Source organism: Cephus cinctus, unplaced genomic scaffold (genome assembly GCF_000341935.2).
Source record: "Cephus cinctus unplaced genomic scaffold, Ccin1 Ccin1_scaffold0280, whole genome shotgun sequence".
NCBI lineage: Eukaryota > Metazoa > Arthropoda > Insecta > Hymenoptera > Cephidae > Cephus > Cephus cinctus.
Genome location: NW_014332988.1, coordinates 200,751 through 218,253, shown reverse-complemented (window position 1 = coordinate 218,253; position 17,503 = coordinate 200,751). Strand labels below are relative to the sequence as shown.

General features: G+C 46.6%; 2 protein-coding genes and 2 long non-coding RNA genes across 12 annotated transcripts; 1 reads left to right on the top strand and 3 right to left on the bottom strand.

Moving 5' to 3' along the window:
- The first annotated feature begins 76 nt into the window (after positions 1-76).
- LOC107266017 (serine/threonine-protein phosphatase 6 regulatory ankyrin repeat subunit A) lies at positions 77-16,151 on the top strand. Of its 9 annotated transcripts, none has more exons than XM_015736055.2 (15): positions 307-440; positions 502-1,765; positions 1,867-1,968; positions 2,687-2,788; positions 2,885-3,001; positions 3,847-4,047; positions 4,551-4,934; positions 5,006-5,326; positions 5,386-6,613; positions 7,825-8,429; positions 8,657-9,683; positions 14,761-14,888; positions 15,091-15,239; positions 15,527-15,680; positions 15,744-16,151. In XM_015736055.2, exons 2-15 carry the CDS (start codon positions 1,439-1,441, stop codon positions 15,984-15,986), a joined length of 5,088 nt encoding a protein of 1,695 aa, XP_015591541.1. In that variant the 5' UTR covers positions 307-440; positions 502-1,438; the 3' UTR covers positions 15,987-16,151. The 9 variants fall into 9 exon arrangements, with proteins under 9 accessions (XP_024939038.1, XP_015591541.1, XP_024939037.1 ...); XM_025083269.1 differs by lacking the exons at positions 14,761-14,888; positions 15,091-15,239; positions 15,527-15,680; positions 15,744-16,151 and adding exons at positions 10,314-10,427; positions 11,700-11,967; positions 12,205-12,664 and having other exon boundaries at positions 502-617; positions 1,296-1,765; XM_025083270.1 differs by lacking the exons at positions 307-440; positions 14,761-14,888; positions 15,091-15,239; positions 15,527-15,680; positions 15,744-16,151 and adding exons at positions 77-110; positions 10,314-10,427; positions 11,700-11,967; positions 12,205-12,664 and having other exon boundaries at positions 1,296-1,765.
- LOC112494102 lies at positions 1,975-3,841 on the bottom strand. Its single transcript, XR_003059232.1, has 4 exons — positions 3,710-3,841; positions 3,128-3,630; positions 2,851-3,011; positions 1,975-2,777 (listed from the first exon to the last, which is right to left on the bottom strand). It is a non-coding gene; the product is annotated as an uncharacterized LOC112494102 (long non-coding RNA).
- Positions 6,537-7,813, bottom strand: LOC112494103. The gene is made up of 3 exons (XR_003059234.1): positions 7,156-7,813; positions 6,764-6,899; positions 6,537-6,673 (listed from the first exon to the last, which is right to left on the bottom strand). It is a non-coding gene; the product is annotated as an uncharacterized LOC112494103 (long non-coding RNA).
- Positions 16,043-17,437, bottom strand: LOC107266026 (pancreatic triacylglycerol lipase). The gene is made up of 4 exons (XM_015736090.2): positions 17,325-17,437; positions 16,807-17,237; positions 16,391-16,742; positions 16,043-16,326 (listed from the first exon to the last, which is right to left on the bottom strand). Exons 1-4 carry the CDS (start codon positions 17,359-17,361, stop codon positions 16,076-16,078), a joined length of 1,071 nt encoding a protein of 356 aa, XP_015591576.1. The 5' UTR covers positions 17,362-17,437; the 3' UTR covers positions 16,043-16,075.
- Positions 17,438-17,503: the final 66 nt, after the last annotated feature.

The following is a 17,503-nucleotide window of genomic DNA, read 5'->3' as shown; positions in this document are numbered from 1 at the left end:
ATAATGAATATTATGATAATGAGTTGTCAAGGGCAGAAGAAGAAGGCGGCTGGAGAAATCAGTCGAAAAGTAAATCAGGCAGTGCAGAGACCTCTGATTTACGAGGGCTGGTAAGTAGTCGGTGACGAAGAGCAGTCGGATAGGGGGGCTGCACGTACTGCAATGCGGTGCAACGACTGAACATCTGACTTACATGCGATACCTGCTAATTGTCATTCGGCACGTAAATCGGAGTGTTGCGATTGACAGACATAAATTGCGTAACGTCAATCTTACTTCGTTTGATAAAATTCCCTTTTCCGATAAGTAAAATCTGATCCACTTTGACGGTTCAATGAGTTTTGTATGACAAACTAATAGCTCTGATACGGGAAAGGAGAAAACATCACTACAGCCAGATAGCCGATAACCTTGTATGCGATAGGCAATATTTAAAACAGGTAATAGATATGTTAATTAATACCAATGAGAATAAGAAGGTAACAAGTGCTTTTTCTACAGGCATGCTATAAGTGCGTGGGAACTTGACTCGCAAGGATAACGTAGAAAAGGGAATAGGAAAGGATCGCAACCTGGGAAACAGTTGAGATCCCGAGAAGGAGAAGATTAACGAAGAAGTGAGCTACTTGGAATATCGTGAGAGGTGGCTGCCGCCCTGCGCCGGAAGTCGCGTGTCGACGGCGGCAGCCTATACTCCCACCCTGGTCTCTCGAGCGTTCTTACGTTCTAGCAGTCGACCAACCTGCAACCAACACAATTACCTGGCTGACTTCTATAGACGGCGAATCACGTCGGTAGAAGGTTTACTTGCCCGTGGTGGTTCCCCCGTACCCTAACGAACCCCCGGAGCTGAGCGCCGATTGGTCGATCCTGGTTTGCCAGGAGGCCGAAAGCCACCCTCTTCTGGTGCAACCGTCTGGCGTCTTTAGACGTTTAGACTCGTGAGGACACCCGTGCAACCAGCACGCGCACTCACTTTACCCTCGGGATCATTTTTACATTTTAATATTACACTAGATTACGTACTCTCGAGGCTACTCTTTCATCGTGAAACCCCGTTAAGGCTCCAGCTTAAGGATGCTATCGTTTTTTAAGGATCCTCTGTGCCTGCGAAACGAATCAGTGGGAATTCTTGTGAACCTTCGCGTGAGAGACTGAATTGCGTGGGTGGCAGCGTAATCGGGAATGATATCGTGGCTGTGTGATTCTTTGGAATTTTATGGATGCTCGAGAGTCAAGAAAAAGGATTAAGACCCAGTGAGAGTCAGATGTTTCTTTTTTTGTTTTTTTCGAAGATTCTCCCTGAGGAAGGTGTACCGTACGAGGTGGTTGCCGAATCAGTGAGCGTTACAGTGTGAAGCGCAATATTATTGCATAAGTGGAACATCATGATTTGGTATTGGAAGGAATGTCTACGCAAAGTCCTGCGTGAGGTAAAATGAGCAGCAGCAATAAAAAGCCTTCGGGCGGTAAAGACGACAAGAAGAATCCTTCGAGCAAAGAGGAGAGTCCTGCCGGCGGTAAGGATGACGGCGGCTCGGGATCTACCGGAACCAATGGAGGAGCAAGTGGAGAACCGTCGCAGCCAGGAAGTAAGCCTGGTTCCGCAGGGGCGACGGCGAGGGAAGGTGCCCAGAGATTGTTGGGCCTTGCGGCCCGAGGGGAATGGGCCCCGGTGGATCAGCTGCTTAAGTCTTTGGAAAAGGCGGCGCAAAGCGCCGGAGATGATGGGAATCCGGCGCCCTTGGCAGGCCTGATGGACCCGGTAATCCAAGATTCATTCTTGATGATTCCATCCTGCGAAGCATCGATAAAATTACACTGAACCGGTCGGTACCGTAAGATGACTATCGATGATTTTTCCAGACGACTGGAATGACACCCCTCATGTACGCAGTGAAAGATAACAGAACAGGATTCCTGGACCGGATGATAGACCTAGGTGCAGACGTTAGCGCACGGAACAACGTGAGTATCCTTATAGTTTTTGCCAGTCATTGATAATTAAGCTACGCGAGCCCCAAGCGCGGAACGCGTACTGTTAACGATCGGGTCTACGATCCATGCTAGAGTCTAATCGGGGGAGAATTGCGTGAAGTAGGGCCAAGGCCAAGGGAGTAGCCAACTGAGTGTGTAACTGATTATGAGAAAGTAAGTAAGTAGGCCGATCAGTCAGTAGGACGAGAAAGTGGCACGATTAAACGACGTGATAAGACCTAGGGAAAAGTTAGCTACAAGCTCTACTGAAAAATACGAAATACAATCGCATGACCCTTTCGAAAATATTTTATTGAATAATCGCCAGGATTAATATCAACGGGATCGGGAGTACACTTTGAGGAGGAATTTTTGTAGAACGTATACAGGATCCCCTGTGCTATCGACCGCACTCACCGCTCCCTCAGCGACCTGATACAATTTTCAAATTGCACGCTAATAAACCGTGATTGGAACGATGCGCGTTCACCGTTCATCATTCAACCTTCGGAACTCAGCCTCGTTAGTACACAAGATGGGAGCGGCGAATTGCAATTTATAGCCTTATTACGTTATTGCTTGTAACAAGCAAGCCTCTTTATAATGCTCCAAACACTTTAATCAGACGTCCTGCCATAGATTCTTCCGTTTCTCCAGGCTTTCCAAGTTAAATCGTTAAATCGTTACTTCTCCATAATATTTCTTTCAGGACAATTACAATGCGCTCCACATATCTGCAATGTACTCCAGGGAGGATGTCGTCAAATTGCTTCTGGCCAAAAAGGGTGTTGATCCTTATGCTACCGGAGGGGTAAGATATTTTGAATTTGAAAATTTCTCCATAAATAATTAAAATCTATAAATGTCTATTACCAATCGTCTCTATTAATTAAACGATATTGTACAGTCAAGACAACAAACTGCCGTCCATCTTGTTGCCTCCAGACAGACCGGAACAGCCACTTCGATTTTACGTGCTCTATTGGCAGCGGCCGGAAAGGACATCCGCCTTAAAGTCGATGGCGTAAGTGTGTCTGTAATTAAGAAAAGCAACTTCATCAGATATATTGATCGATTAAGCAGATAGTCTCGTAGAACGTACGAGGGGTTCTTTGTAAAGGTTTGAATTAGGAGATAAAGATTTTCTTACAATTTCCAGTTGGTCCCGTTTACAAGAAACCTGCAGCCTCGCGTGACACGAGTAAGGGTATCGCCGCCTGGTACCGGCGCCCGACCTGCTGCTCCGCCATAATTCTTATCCCTTTAGTGTTTCGTTCAGTTTTTACGGGGGATGATGCCAACCCTCGGCTTCGAGGTAGCAGGAATCGACTTTTCCATATCGACCCTTAGACACTCAAATACAGATAGAAATATTTCAAGACACGAAGAAAGTTTGAGATAAAAGAGAGTTCGATAAAATGTCACCTCGTCCAGCGATATCATTCGATTCCAGACAATTTCTTCATATCAGTCAAACCGAAGTCGGGGTGCCGCACAACCTGCTTCCTCTCTCTCTCTCAGAGGACATCAGATTGGCTCACGTTGATTGTAGGCATTCCGGACGCTCTTGTTGCGTCACTATGTCATCATGTTGTCAAAACGCTCTGAAGATGGTGCTCGACTTTCCGAGAGGCCTGAAGTTCAGGTCGCGGACTTTGTACAGAGAAACATATTAAAGGCTGGAGTTGGGAAAAATTGGAAACACGTCGTTAAGAACGTCGTGAAAGCTCACGTAGGGTTTGATGATGTGACCGATTAGATTACTCGAGCACTTCGAGTACACGTAATTACTTAGATGGATCACCAATGGCCAGCACTGGTCCCCAGATAATTCCTCTCGAGTTTCTTATAATTTTGAATGTGTTGCAGAGAGGAAGGATACCGCTTCTTCTGGCTGTGGAGGCCGGAAACCAGTCGATGTGTCGTGAACTTCTAGCCCAACAGGCTCAGGATCAATTACGTGCTACCACACCCGCAGGCGACACGGCCCTTCATCTTGCAGCTCGAAGAAGGGACGTCGACATGGTCCGTATCCTGGTGGATTACGGCGCCACTGTAGACATTCAGAATGTAAGTACTTCCGGTTAGTTTAGTTTAATAATGACCAATCAGAGAAGTATTTGAACGCTAGTATTGTACCAACGTGTCACGTCATGTGGTTGTGAAATGTTGACAAGGTCACACCAGGTGACAAAGTACCTGCGATAACATTAGGTCGTAACGCGTTCCCTCTGTATCTCGATACTTTAGCGCCCTTCGCTTTTTTTTTTTAATACTTTTTTTTATCCTCCCACATAAGTTACCCAGTGTGCGTCATACGAATATAATTAGTAATGTTATGGTGGGAGAAAACCATGGGAGGGCTGCATGCGTAATACATGAGGCCAATTGTCGCAATGCGTCGACCGGGAAGGTCTCCAGTCTAAAGTTCTCAGTCGGCTAGGGACAATGCACGAATTGTATCGCGTTCGGTACCTTCGGGTACACGAATTTCCGGTGCGATTTGATAAGCGGGTATCTGTAATCGCGAGACAGTAGCTATCGGCTGATCTCAGAAAGGGTCTTCTCTTTAGGGCGAAGGTCAGACGGCTCTCCACATCGCGAGTGCCGAAGGTGACGAGACTCTGGTCAAGTATTTCTATGGCGTAAGAGCATCCGCCTCCATAGCTGATCATCAGGATAGGACTCCTATGCACTTGGCTGCTGAGAATGGACATGCTTCCATAATAGAACTCCTCGCCGACAAGTTCAAAGCCAGCATCTTCGAGAGGACCAAGGATGGCTCGACTTTAATGCACATAGCGTCCCTGAACGGCCATTCGGAATGTGCTACTATGCTATTCAAGAAAGGAGTTTATCTCCACATGCCTAATAAACGGGGTGCGCGTTCGATCCACACGGCGGCCAGGTACGGCCACGTGGGGATAATCAGTACTCTTCTACAGCGTGGAGAAAAGGTACGTCGTCTTTCTGTGTTATTCGTCAGACTTATTTTTATTTGACGTTTGTCTTCTTCGGGCCACTTCAGGTCGATGCTACTACCAATGATAATTATACGGCTTTGCACATCGCCGTCGAAAGTGCCAAGCCTGCCGTCGTCGAAACTCTTCTCGGATATGGGGCGGAAGTGCACGTCAGAGGTGGGAAACTTCGTGAAACTCCTCTCCATATAGCGGCAAGGGTACCGGACGGCGACAGGTGTGCTCTGATGCTACTAAAATCTGGTGCTGGGCCCAACTTGACTACGGACGACGGTCAGACGCCTGTCCATGTGGCAGCAAGTCACGGGAATTTGGCTACGTTGCTTCTTCTTCTGGACGATGGCGGAGATCCTATGTTCAAGTCAAAGGTCAGTTATAATCAAGTTACTTTCTTTGGCGCTCTAACGGAACAAGTTCTTTGTCGCAGAACGGGGAGACTCCTTTGCATCTCGCATGCAGAGGATGCAGAGCGGATGTGGTCAGACACTTGATTGAATTTGTCAAGGACAAGAAGGGTGCTGATGTGGCCACTTCCTACGTGAATAGCGTGACCAACGAAGGCGCCAGCGCACTTCACTATGCGGCCCAAGTAGAGCCTTCCGAAGTGGTTATTCCAGGGGACGATCGAGCTGTGGTCCGAGCACTTTTGGAAGGCGGTGCAGACGTCTCCCTGCAGACGAGACAGGCTCAGGAATCAGCTTTCCATCATTGCGCCTTAGCAGGAAACAACGAGGTCCTCGCGGAGATGATAAGTCACATGTCGGCGACCGAAGTCCAAAAGGCCTTGAACAGACAAAGTGCTGTCGGATGGACCCCTCTCTTGATAGCGGCTCATCGCGGGCACATGGAACTCGTGACCACCTTGTTAGCCAATCATGCGAGAGTCGATGTGTTCGACCTCGAAGGACGCTCTGCTCTTCATCTGGCAGCGGAGCGTGGCTATCTTCAAGTCTGCGATGCCCTGTTGGCCAGCAAAGCCTTCATCAACTCAAAATCGAGAGTAGGACGAACTGCGCTTCACCTGGCGGCGATGAACGGCTATACGCACCTGGTTAGGTTCCTAATCCAGGACCACAGTGCTGCTATAGACGTACTCACCCTCAGGAAACAGACGCCACTTCACTTGGCAGCTGGTGCGGGCCAGCTGGAAGTATGCAAGCTTCTGCTGGAATTAGGCGCCAGTATAGATGCGACCGACGACCAGGGTCAAAAGCCCATCCACGCAGCGGCTATGAATAACTATGCTGAAGTGGCGCAGCTCTTCCTACAAAAACATCCCAGTCTTGTAATGGCCTATACGAAAGATGGGAACACTTGCGCCCACATAGCAGCCATGCAGGGCAGCGTCAGAGTGATCGAGGAGCTGATGAAGTTCGATCGGCAAGGCGTCATTTCCGCCGGAAATAAACTTACCGAGGCTACGCCACTTCAACTAGCTGCGGAAGGCGGTCATGCAGAAGTAGTAAAAGCTTTGGTCCGCGCTGGGGCATCCTGTGCCGATGAGAATCGTGCAGGGTTCACTGCAGTTCATCTGGCAGCTCAACACGGCCACGGTCAAGTCCTTGAGGTAATGAGGTCCTCCCAATCCCTCCGGATCTCCAGCAAGAAACTCGGCGTGACAGCCTTACACGTTGCTGCCTACTTCGGTCAAGCCGGTAAGCAACACGCTTCATTCGAGCATCCAGTATGTATACCTTGATAATCTGGCCCTGCGTCTGATCCATAAAAGTCATTAGCCACAAGCAAGAATCAAGATGCATTTGATTCGATTCGGTCATAAAATTTGAAAACTTTTGAAAACTTACGTTTGGAATGCAGGTCGCCCGACCTCCTTTTCAACTTCTAATGAAAACCAGACTCGCGCGCGTCGTGCCGCTATAGGCGATACACACCAGAAATTCATGTCTTCCTCTCGTATATGTAGTTTCATTACAGGTGGCCCTAGAGAAAAGGGTAAGGGTATGTTTTTAAAATTTACCAGATTTGGGTTAAAGATCGCAATTCGAAGTTGGCCGATGATCTTGGCCCGTTGACCGAGATTCGAAAATAGACAGGGTTGCTCTTCTTGGAGTTAACTGATTAGAAGTCGGCGTCGCGACGCGTCGCGTTGGATTAAATTGGATTAAATTTCGCGTGACGGTCAAGTCAAACCTTTCGCCCGCACTTCACCCTCGCGGCCCCCTGAGATTTGACTCACCCTTCTTGGTCAAGGACAAGCAGCACGCAAGGCTCCCATTTCTTAGCTTGTCAAAAGCAGCCTTGCTTCTGGAGATAATTTAGGGCCGTATTAGACACGGGGAATGCCTAGCTGGGCTAGTGGGCGAGAAGCGTGGCGATCCAGAATGTCCGGGTTGGATCCAATTCGGGTTGCGTTTCAGGGTGCGAAGCAGGAAAATTCCCTGAGCTCAAGCGGGTGGCTGAAGTCCAACAAACACGAAAGCACAAACAAGCACTTCAAGAGTGTATTAGAGAAAAAGCAAGGTCTCGGCCGATATGCACGTTACTCTAAAAAAAGTTTTATTAACTCGAGCAGATCTTTATAAAAGTAAGTGCACCCTAGGTACAAAGTGTAGAACACGCATATGCAGCTTGGAGTTTCTTTGGAATTCTTCAAGAATAATTCTATACTGAATTGATTCAAGTAGTTACCGAAATCTAGGGCAAATTCGTGGGATTGATTGTCGCGTGAAAAGTTTGCACCTCCTGTACTTTTATGCGCGCTTAAGTGGCGATAACTCAAATCGCTGCTTGTAATCGGGTTCTAGAAATACCGGCTTGTTTCATGCATATTCGTAATTATTACTTCGCCATGTACCCACGTTACACAAATGGTCCAAGATTTTGAGATGGGCCGCGTGATTTTCAGATACCGTCAGAGAACTTCTGACCCACGTTCCTGGAACAGTAAAATCGGATCCTCCGACGGGTGGTTCGCTGGTTGGTGAACTAGGAAGCGAGTCGGGGATGACACCCCTTCACCTGGCAGCGTACTCCGGAAACGAGAACGTCGTCAGGCTCCTCTTGAATTCGGCGGGAGTCCAGGTCGAGGCTGCCACCACGGAGAATGGATTCAATCCTCTTCATCTGGCCTGTTTCGGAGGTCACATCACGGTGGTCGGCCTTCTGCTGAGCAGATCTGCCGAATTATTACACAGTGCTGATCGTTACGGGAAAACCGGGCTGCACATAGCTGCTACTCATGGCCATTATCAGATGGTCGAGGTTCTCCTTGGTCAGGGTGCTGAGATCAATGCCACGGATAAGAACGGCTGGACCCCGTTGCATTGCGCAGCCAGGGCAGGCTACCTCGAGGTCGTCAAACTCCTGGTGGAGAGTGGCGCTTCTCCGAAAAATGAAACAAACTTGGGAAGCGCTCCGATATGGTTCGCAGCCTCCGAAGGCCATAACGACGTCCTGAAGTACCTCATGGAAAAGGAACACGACACCTACGCCTTGATGGAAGACAGAAGGGTAAGGAGTCCGAAGGTGTCGTTGTCGGAAGGCTAAAAATAATACCGAGTTCCAAGTCGAGCTCTTCGGATGGATCGATCGTCCGACAGATAAATTTGTAGCAAAACTTCGTGACTTGACGCGAGCTGCCGTAGCACTGGGTTAAATCGAACATTGATAAGACAATATTATAAATTACGCGTTTGGCTCCTGTATCGATTTAACACACTGATTTCTTTGCTTCGCAGTTCGTCTACAACATGATGGTGTGCAGCAAGAACAACAACAACAAGCCTATCGAGGAGTTCGTCCTGGTGTCGCCGGCTCCGGTCGACACGGCAGCCAAACTCTCGAATATCTACATAAAGCTGTCAGAGAAGGAGAAGGAACGTGCCAAGGATTTGATAGCGGCTGGCAAACAATGCGAAGCTATGGCGACGGAGCTTCTGGCCTTGGCAGCTGGTGCGGATTCGGCTGGACGCATTCTTACGTCCATGGACAGGAGGAACGTCGAGTTCCTGGACGTACTGATAGAGAATGAACAGAAGGAAGTCATAGCTCATACCGTGGTCCAGCGGTACCTTCAGGAACTTTGGCAGGGAAGTCTGAATTGGAACGCCTTCAGGACGATTCTTCTCTTCGTCGCCTTCCTCATCTGTCCGCCAGTCTGGGTCGTCTTCGCCTTGCCCTTAGGACACAAGTACAACAACGTCCCAATTATAAAATTCATGTCTTACCTGACCTCCCATATTTATTTAATGGTGTTCCTCCTGCTCGTGGGCATCACTCCGATATATCCTGTGGTTAGACCGAAACTTATCCCATACTGGTACGAGGTGTGTCTCCTGGTGATGTTGTCCGGTTTGCTCCTATTCGAGCTAACGAACCCTAGTGACAAAAGTGGCTTAGGATGGATCAAATTGGCAGTGCTACTCTTCGGTATGTTCGGCGTGGCCGTTCATCTGATGGGTTTCTGCGGCATACCTGAATATCGCTGGCCGACGTTGCTCTACCTGAGGAATCAACTCTTCGCCTTGAGCTTCCTTCTGGCTTGCGTCCAGATCCTCGACTTCCTGTCCTTCCATCATTTATTCGGGCCCTGGGCCATCATCATCGGCAACCTCATGAAGGACTTGGCCAGGTTCCTCGCAGTGCTGGCCATCTTCGTCTTCGGCTTCTCCATGCTCTTCGTTGCGCTCAATCAAGCGTTCGAAAATGGACCAAACAAAAACATCAAGATGCTGGACGCATCGAGGAAGAACGCCTTCTCCGACGGTGAGTCTTCCACGTAATTAACCTACGGCTTATTATTATTATTGACGCTGCTCTTAAAGTCGAGTTAGATAAACTTCCTGTTTTTTAATGGATTCTATCCCAAGTGGAAGGTCCTGCCGGTCGTTCCGTTCGTCACGTGACACGAGAATCACCAAGTAATTCGATAGACCATAAGAAAATAAGAAAGTCTTTCGGTCGATCGATAATAGTTTTCACGTTCTCTTTTATTTGGGCTTTTGGATTCTCGTTCGCGCCTAAGATCCTTAAACTTCAAGATACAAAAAAGATACTTTTGCCTGTTTATCTGTTTTTTCGCAAATATAGTTTTTGTAAAAGAGATATAGATAATTTGCAGGTTCGAAATATTCTAAAAAGTAGAGAGAAGGAAGATATGAAGTTCTTACGTGTGTGTGCGTGCGGTTGCGTGCGAGGTTCTAGAATTTGGTGTAAATATGTAAATAGATAGAAAAAAGGGTGGAGACAAAAACAATTGTAAAGAAATAAGAACGGTCTATAAGAAAAAAAGAAGGGGGACTAATATCCGCAAGGTGTTGAATTCGGTATTCGCGTAATGCGATTACTTGGAACGGAGTCCCAGAGGCATCGAGGTAACGTCATTAATTGCAATAGATATGTTGGCCAATGATACGGAATGGACGACGGAGACGCAAACACTGGGGCCACATCGGCGCTTTGGGCGCTACAAGAAAAAGAATGAGTGTTGTGACGAAAGCACCCGAGATTGTAAGTTTCCACAGGCAATAATGCCGGACGAAACCTGAAACCGTCCTGAATGCAGCGACTTGCCTCCTAGGTGTCGTCCCGTCTGCGATGCATTTGTCACCGGTCTGTGTTGCCTGAAAATTGCTGCCTGAAAAGTGTTGGCCGCGCCTGCAACGCGGCGATCCGATCCGGAATATCCGTGGAACGAGTCGCAAAAATGATAGGGACACGTGGGACTAATGATTTATTTAAAAAAAAAAAGAATCCAGGAACGGCGTTCCTGGTGTTCCTGGTGTTCCTGGTGTTCCAGATCGGAACGCTGGCCCAGAATGTCTTCGAAGTTGTCTGTCCACAGTTTCCATTGGTCGTTCGGGAACGTCGTCCTTGCGTGTTGCGTACACGTCTGCATTTTTTCTAATAGCAACTCCCATCTGTCTGTTTACGTCCGAGTGCGTCCTTATACGTGTGAATGACTCCGTCTCGACCACGAATCCCAAGATTGCAGGCACTTTAAGTGTTTCAGGCACCAAAACGTGTTTTCCTTTTTTGTGCAATTCCCATGCGTCTCCCAGGTGCCCGTGGAAGACCGCGAGAGAGGAGACCTCAGTTCTCCCTCCTCGGTACTTTTGCATGTAACACGCGTACCTTTTGAGTGTAAAACCCCCAATGAATGCCGTTTTCTCAAACCTCGATGTTACACGGCGCGACGATCCTCCCTCGCGAGGGATCCTGAGCCAATTTGAAAGAGCTTCGGCATCGGTCGGATCTGCATGCTGCATCCCCAAAAAGCAACTCTGCCCGAGAAGCGAATGCCGATTTTTGTACTCTATGTTTAACACGATCCACCGTTGATCCTGAGGGAGATGAGTCTGTCGCGAAGGAAGTATTCGAAGAAGGACACGCTGAGATGTCATTGGTCGCTACGGGCCGGAGCAGACGATGACCTTGAAGAAACGTTGGGGTTTCTTGAAAAGGAAGCAGACCGACTACATGAGCCCGGGTCGCCACCTTTGCCACCTTCGCCACCGTCGCCATTAACCAGCGTGGTTTGAGAATGAATTTTGGTGTCGCACGGATCGTCGATGCTCACCCATTGGTGTGCAAAAAGAAAAGCAATGTCAAAAACAAAAAGAAATTAAATAGAGCAAACCCATTGCCCGGCATGAGCGTGTACCAGCAGCAGCAGCAGCAGCCCGAGCATGGCCACTCTGTCCGTAGCATGAGCATGTGTTCGTTCACACGTAGAGAGCCACTTAGCCACCCTAACGAAATGAACGTTGCCTCGAATTCCAGTAAAGATGAACCCGGTACTCGCCTTCGAGTACCTGTTCTTCGCGGTCTTCGGCCAAACGACCCACAGCGAGCTCAAGGTCGAGACTGCGCAGCCGGAGTGGACCTCGGTCCTCTTCAAGCTGGCCTTTGGCGTTTACATGTTGGTCTCGGTAGTGGTGTTAATTAATCTGCTAATTGCCATGATGAGCGACACCTACCAGAGGATACAGGCACAGTCAGACATTGAGTGGAAGTACGGACTCAGTAAACTGATCCGAAACATGCACAGGTAAGCCCAGTTTAACCTTGGCTCTTCTCCTCTACCTTTCTCTGCTCTGTCTTATCCTCCTATGTGTATCTTCTTATCCGTGCACCGTCTTGTCTTCCGTTTCCTCTTGAACCACCAGCCGCACGTTTCGGAGCGTCTGTCGAGTAGCCACGTTCTATGGTCTCTAAAATATAATACATTAAATGTCTCTCATCGTCATTACGCATCACGAGTGCGAATCGGGTCTTCATGTTGCAGAACGACCACAGCGCCGTCTCCATTGAATCTTCTGACAACCTGGATAGTCTACTTCATTAAGGTATGCAAGCAACGGGCGGCCAAACGGAAGCGGCCGTCCTTGGTCCACATGATGGGACTTCAGAGAACAGGTCGTATGTCGCCGCGATCGAAAATGGGAGCCAAGTGGTTGGCCAAGGTGAAGAAAGGTCAAGTCCGACCAAAAGACAGCGTCACGTTATCCGTGGTCCATTTGAGTCCTTTGGGAAGCCAGCTGTCCTTCAACAGCGTGACGAGGATCGAGAGTGTCGTCGATTGGGATTCTATTCGCAAGAAGTACCTAGCCTTGACTGGTAACGAGCCTGAGAAGGACGTGGAGAAGGACGAAAAGGAGGAGGAAGACCAGAACGAAGAGGAACACGGAGCTACGGCCTCTAATGCTTCTACGGTGCCAGCCACGGGCTCCACTCCTCCCATCTAAGGGCCTCGATACTTCCGGTGCTGTGGCAAGGACCATGTCCGTTAGAGATAGGACGCTGAGCATCTAGATTTAGAAGCTATAAGAGAATAGAGACGTATCGTCGGAAGACTGTATTTTTACGAAATAAAAGCTCATCCGCAGCCCTCAGCGGGTATCATCTCTTTCTCTCTCTCTCTGAGCATGTTTAAGAGCATCCGATAAAATCATTGCCTTTGCGTCTTCGTCGATTAGCGAATAAGCTGTGCATGTGCGAATTTAAAAAAAAAATATCATCATGGCGTTTGCGAGACTCTGCCGAGAAGCATCGAATATCCATTTTAGTTCCTAATCAGCCGTTCGAGGCTATAAACTCTTTGATGACCTAGCAACCTTCTGTTAGTTTAAACATAAAATAGAAAATCTAGAATTTCTTTAGTCTAGTGGTAATGGCATGAGGTAGTGCGCGATTGATTACGCGATTCCGCAAAACCAAAGGAAATCTCACGAATATGTTCTTGGGACGTATTTCCAGTCAAGATGAATCCCGTACATGCCATTGAGCTACTGTTCTTCGCCATCTTTGGACAGACGACTCACGAACAGTTCAAGGTCGCAACGGGGCAACCCCCATGGACCACGATCCTCTTCAAGCTGGCCTTTGGAATATATATGTTGGTATCGGTAGTCGTGCTCATTAACCTTCTGATTGCCATGATGAGTGACACCTATCAGCGTATTCAGGCTCAGTCTGACATCGAGTGGAAGTACGGACTGAGCAAACTTATTAGAAATATGCAAAGGTAGGATCGACCTTTGGATTAATCTGGAAAAAAAAAAGAATTATCAAGTGGCCTCATCCCAAGATACTTTTTCTTCTGTTTATCGTAGAACGACCACCGCACCCTCGCCCCTGAATCTCCTTACCAGCTGGATGTCCTACCTTTATAAGTTGTGCAAGAAACGTGCAGCCAAGAAGCAACGTCCTTCCCTGGTGCACATGATGGGTCTCCGAAGAGGCGAGAGGATGTCGGCGCGTTCGAAAATGGGAGCCAAGTGGTTGTCCAAGACGAAGAAGTCTCAGGTGGCGCATAAAGACAGCATAGCGTTGTCCGTGGTGCATTTGAGTCCGCTTGGGAGCCAGTTGTCCTTCAGCAACGCAAGCAGGATCGACACCGTCGTCGACTGGGACGCCGTGCGTCGAAAGTACAGAGAACTCGTCAGCGGTAAATCCGAGAAATCCGAGAAATCCGAAAAATCCGAACAATCTGCGGACGAGACGAAAGATAATCTCGAGACGGATCCTCTCGTAACGTTTGAGAATTCCGTGCAAATTGCTAATCAAAACAGCAGTAATGCGGCACGATTGCCAACAATCTGAACCAAAAAGTCTTGTACCTCCGTTACCTTAAGTTTCCTAAATAAATACCTGGATCAGTGATAATTCTCGTTTTCTTCTATACCGTAACCCATCACGTTCTAGAATGGACACGTATACCCGGTGTAGCGGTACGTGCCTCGGATGATGATGATGTCTTCCCACGGTTAGTTTGTATCTATTAATTCTCTTCAGCATCCGTAGCGAATGTCTAGCGTGCACCTGCGTCATGTTCCAAGAAAAAAAGAAAAAGATACAGAAAGGAAATTCAATAATTTCTACGTCTTTTCGATGAATCACACAACCCTTATTTTACGAACCTCCATGTACAATATATTTAATGAATTACACTCGGTGCTGCATAGAGAATTGCTTCCTACGAATTGCCTGCCGATTTTTTTCGGATTCTCATCGAACTTTCCCACCTTCATCCCCTTTCGACAGGCCATTAGAAAATAATCCTTTCCTCTCGTTCAATTTTGCCTGTGACACCCGTTATAACTTCAAATGGCATGTTTGCCCCTGCGCTTCTGAGACCTTTATACTTATTCCTTTACTGTACATAGGTATACATATGCTCATAGCTTTATTTACGCATATCCACGTCATTGCCGTTAAACCTGCCCGTCGGACTTGTACAGTCGCGAGTTTTTCCAGTAATTCGAACGATCGCATGCGTTTGCGAGTTTTCTTAATCCCCGAGTAACGAGAGAAGGCTAAAAGGTGCGCATGATTTTTTCAGTAACCCAAAATCCGATCCAGATCATCGAGAATCTCTTCTTCTCAATTTTTGGGCAGAAAGAGGTGGACGACTTTAGCAGATCTCTCAAGTACAAATTGCAGCCATCTTGGACGCGTAACTTTTACAAGGTAAATGGGACCTGGACAATTTTTAACATTTCATACGTATGCACAGTTCTCTCTCCCTAAGAGTCCCAACTCGAGGCTCGGAGTTCCCACTACGTCCCCCCCCCCACCCCGCCCCCCTGATATTCAGGGGAATCTTAGAGAGGGAGCACTGTTGTCCTGATGTGCATATTCTTGAAATATTTTTTCTTCTTTTCTTTCATAGGTCTCCTTCATGCTCTATATGTTAGTTACGGTTGTTGTGCTCATGAATTTACTTATCGCAATGATGTCGGACACTTATGCAGCTATTCAAGCGCAAAGCGACATCGAGTGGAAATTTGGGCTGAGTAAACTTGTTCGCAACATGCAAAAGTAAGAAAACTGTTTGTGGGAGGATAGTGGATTTTTTTTTAACTATGCGCTCGATCGATTCGTCATTTCATTTCATGCGTGTTTCGCCAATTACCAACTGCCAGATACGTGAGATACGTGACGTGTTGTTCTCTTGGAGAATTTGCGAATGCCAAACTATGCGCAGACACGTGATCGTACGAGTTTCGGAAACGAGATAATCAGTTTAATTTCGCGAATGACTTTGGGCTCTATCGCATTTTGGCAATCGTCTATAGGGTCGCTACTTTCCACATATGTAATTTCAGAGCCACAGCTGCTCCTCCGCCATTGAATCTCTTCACCAGTTGGATATTTTATTTAAATAAAAAAATTGGAAAATTTTGTTGTAATCGCAACAAAATAAGAGCGGTGCCTGCTTCCGTGGGATATCAAAGTAGCAGCAAACGTTGGTCTATAAAAGTGAGTTTTTGGCTTTTTTGAAATTGACTATTCAATTGATTTTGTTAATTATTTTTTTTCTAGAATAATAGAACGCATTCGATTCGCCACAAAGACAGTGTAGCTTTTGCTGGATTTGGCATTACGCCATTAGGAAGCCAAGCGCAGATTGAATACGCGGTACGAATCGATAAGGTACTGGACTGGGAAGTGGTAAGAAAGAAATACAGGATGCTGTTTGGCGATCAAATTGAAAAGCCATCGGAAGTCGAAGTGCCAGATACAACGGATGACTTGGACCCAGGTCAAAGTAATGAAGTAGAATAAAAAGAAAGGATTGGCTCTATCGGATTTTCGTCGTGGATAAATGAAGTTAACAGTGGAAAGAAAAAAAAAGAAAATATATTTTATCGGTGTCACGTGTGTAAAATCTTATTAATATGTTTCTCAAATAAACCTTTGCCGAATGGCGATGCTGCATTAGTTTCCAAATAAAATTTACCTCGAGCATCTTTATTAACTTTTTCACCCAGTAGTGTCACTTGGCCTCGTGGACATCTTCCCATCTTGTAATCCATCCAGCTGTTACATTTCACAGATACGAAATTTGCTGGACAAATAATTGATTCTGCAAAAAATTCGTAGGCTCTCGCATGACTGCAGTATTCTGAAAAGATTATCATTAGGAAGCTACCGGTCCGGAATAATTTACAGGGTGAACATATTCTTACGGGGTAAAAGAACAGAGCATCCTGGTTGTCTGAAAACTCCGCCATTAGGATAAAAGTCAATATGGCCGATGGGTTGTAGAAAACCGGCTGTACCGCCACAAGTGTGAATAATATCGACGAATTTTGCGTCGGTGAAATCCAATCGATCCTTGGGATCTTTGAGGAAAGGAATCTCAAAGGTTGGTCCAGCTGGATCCAATCCTGTTATCCTTCCGATACGACCTTCCAAAAAGGCGCCAGCAAATCCCGCAACATGAGATCCTAGACTGTGACCCAATAAATGTACATTGTCCAAATTCAGGTGCGTATTTAATCCCAGAAAGCGAAGAAAATCAGCAATATACTCGCCAACCTATTCAAATTATTTCCATAATTATCTCAACTACTTTGATCAAAGATTTTTCATTGTCACTTACTTTACGGGTAATTACTACAGATGTCAAATACCCTTTAGCGGAACCAGCAAACCAATCAACTCCAATAACGTTGTAATTGCCAACGGTTAAATAATTATGTCGAAAATGATTATACCAATAACTTTTGCCACTATTAGTCCAGCCATGGATAATGACTTTTGTAGATAAATTACCATCAAATTTCGAATTCTTCAAATTCGCGATATCACCAGTCTTCAAGATGTAACTCGCGACAGGATTGTTCCTCGTATATAGATGAAAAATGACGTCGTGCGGCATTAGCTTAGGATCGAGAAAACTTAATAAACCAGTTCGATCAGCTATTTCGGGTTGTTCTGGATTTGCAGAAATCATCTGATTTATAAGCATTTCCTGTAGAAAGTCAGTTTCAGGACCGACGGGAGCTTCAGTTAATCCCAAAGTCGAACAACCTAGGATTAGAAAGTAATTAGACATAATGACAATTACGCCAGATGATTTCTGATCACCTACTCTACTAAATCAAAGAGGAAGTTTACCTAGAGACAGAAGAAACGAAATTACACGAAGAACCATCGTTGAGGTTTGTTTTTAGAGAATTAATAATTATTCGGAAATATAGGGACCTTATATACGTAAGTCTTATCTAACGGAATAACAATTTTTCATCATTATCCTCATTACTGTAGTAATAAATTCATTCAGCGTCCTTCAGGTT

Coding starts and splice junctions, on each gene's coding strand:
- LOC107266026 (XM_015736090.2), bottom strand. CDS start 17,361: ATGGTTCTTCGTGTAATTTCGTTTCTTCTGTCTCTAG. Junction 17,238..17,324: donor TTCGTTTCTTCTGTCTCTAG/GTAAACTTCCTC, acceptor TTCTAATCCTAG/GTTGTTCGACTTTGGGATTA. Junction 16,743..16,806: donor CTGTAGTAATTACCCGTAAA/GTAAGTGACAAT, acceptor TAATTTGAATAG/GTTGGCGAGTATATTGCTGA.
- LOC107266017 (XM_015736051.2), top strand. CDS start 1,439: ATGAGCAGCAGCAATAAAAAGCCTTCGGGCGGTAAAGACGACAAGAAG. Junction 4,048..4,550: donor CCACTGTAGACATTCAGAAT/GTAAGTACTTCC, acceptor TCTTCTCTTTAG/GGCGAAGGTCAGACGGCTCT. Junction 11,968..12,204: donor CTGATCCGAAACATGCACAG/GTAAGCCCAGTT, acceptor TTCATGTTGCAG/AACGACCACAGCGCCGTCTC.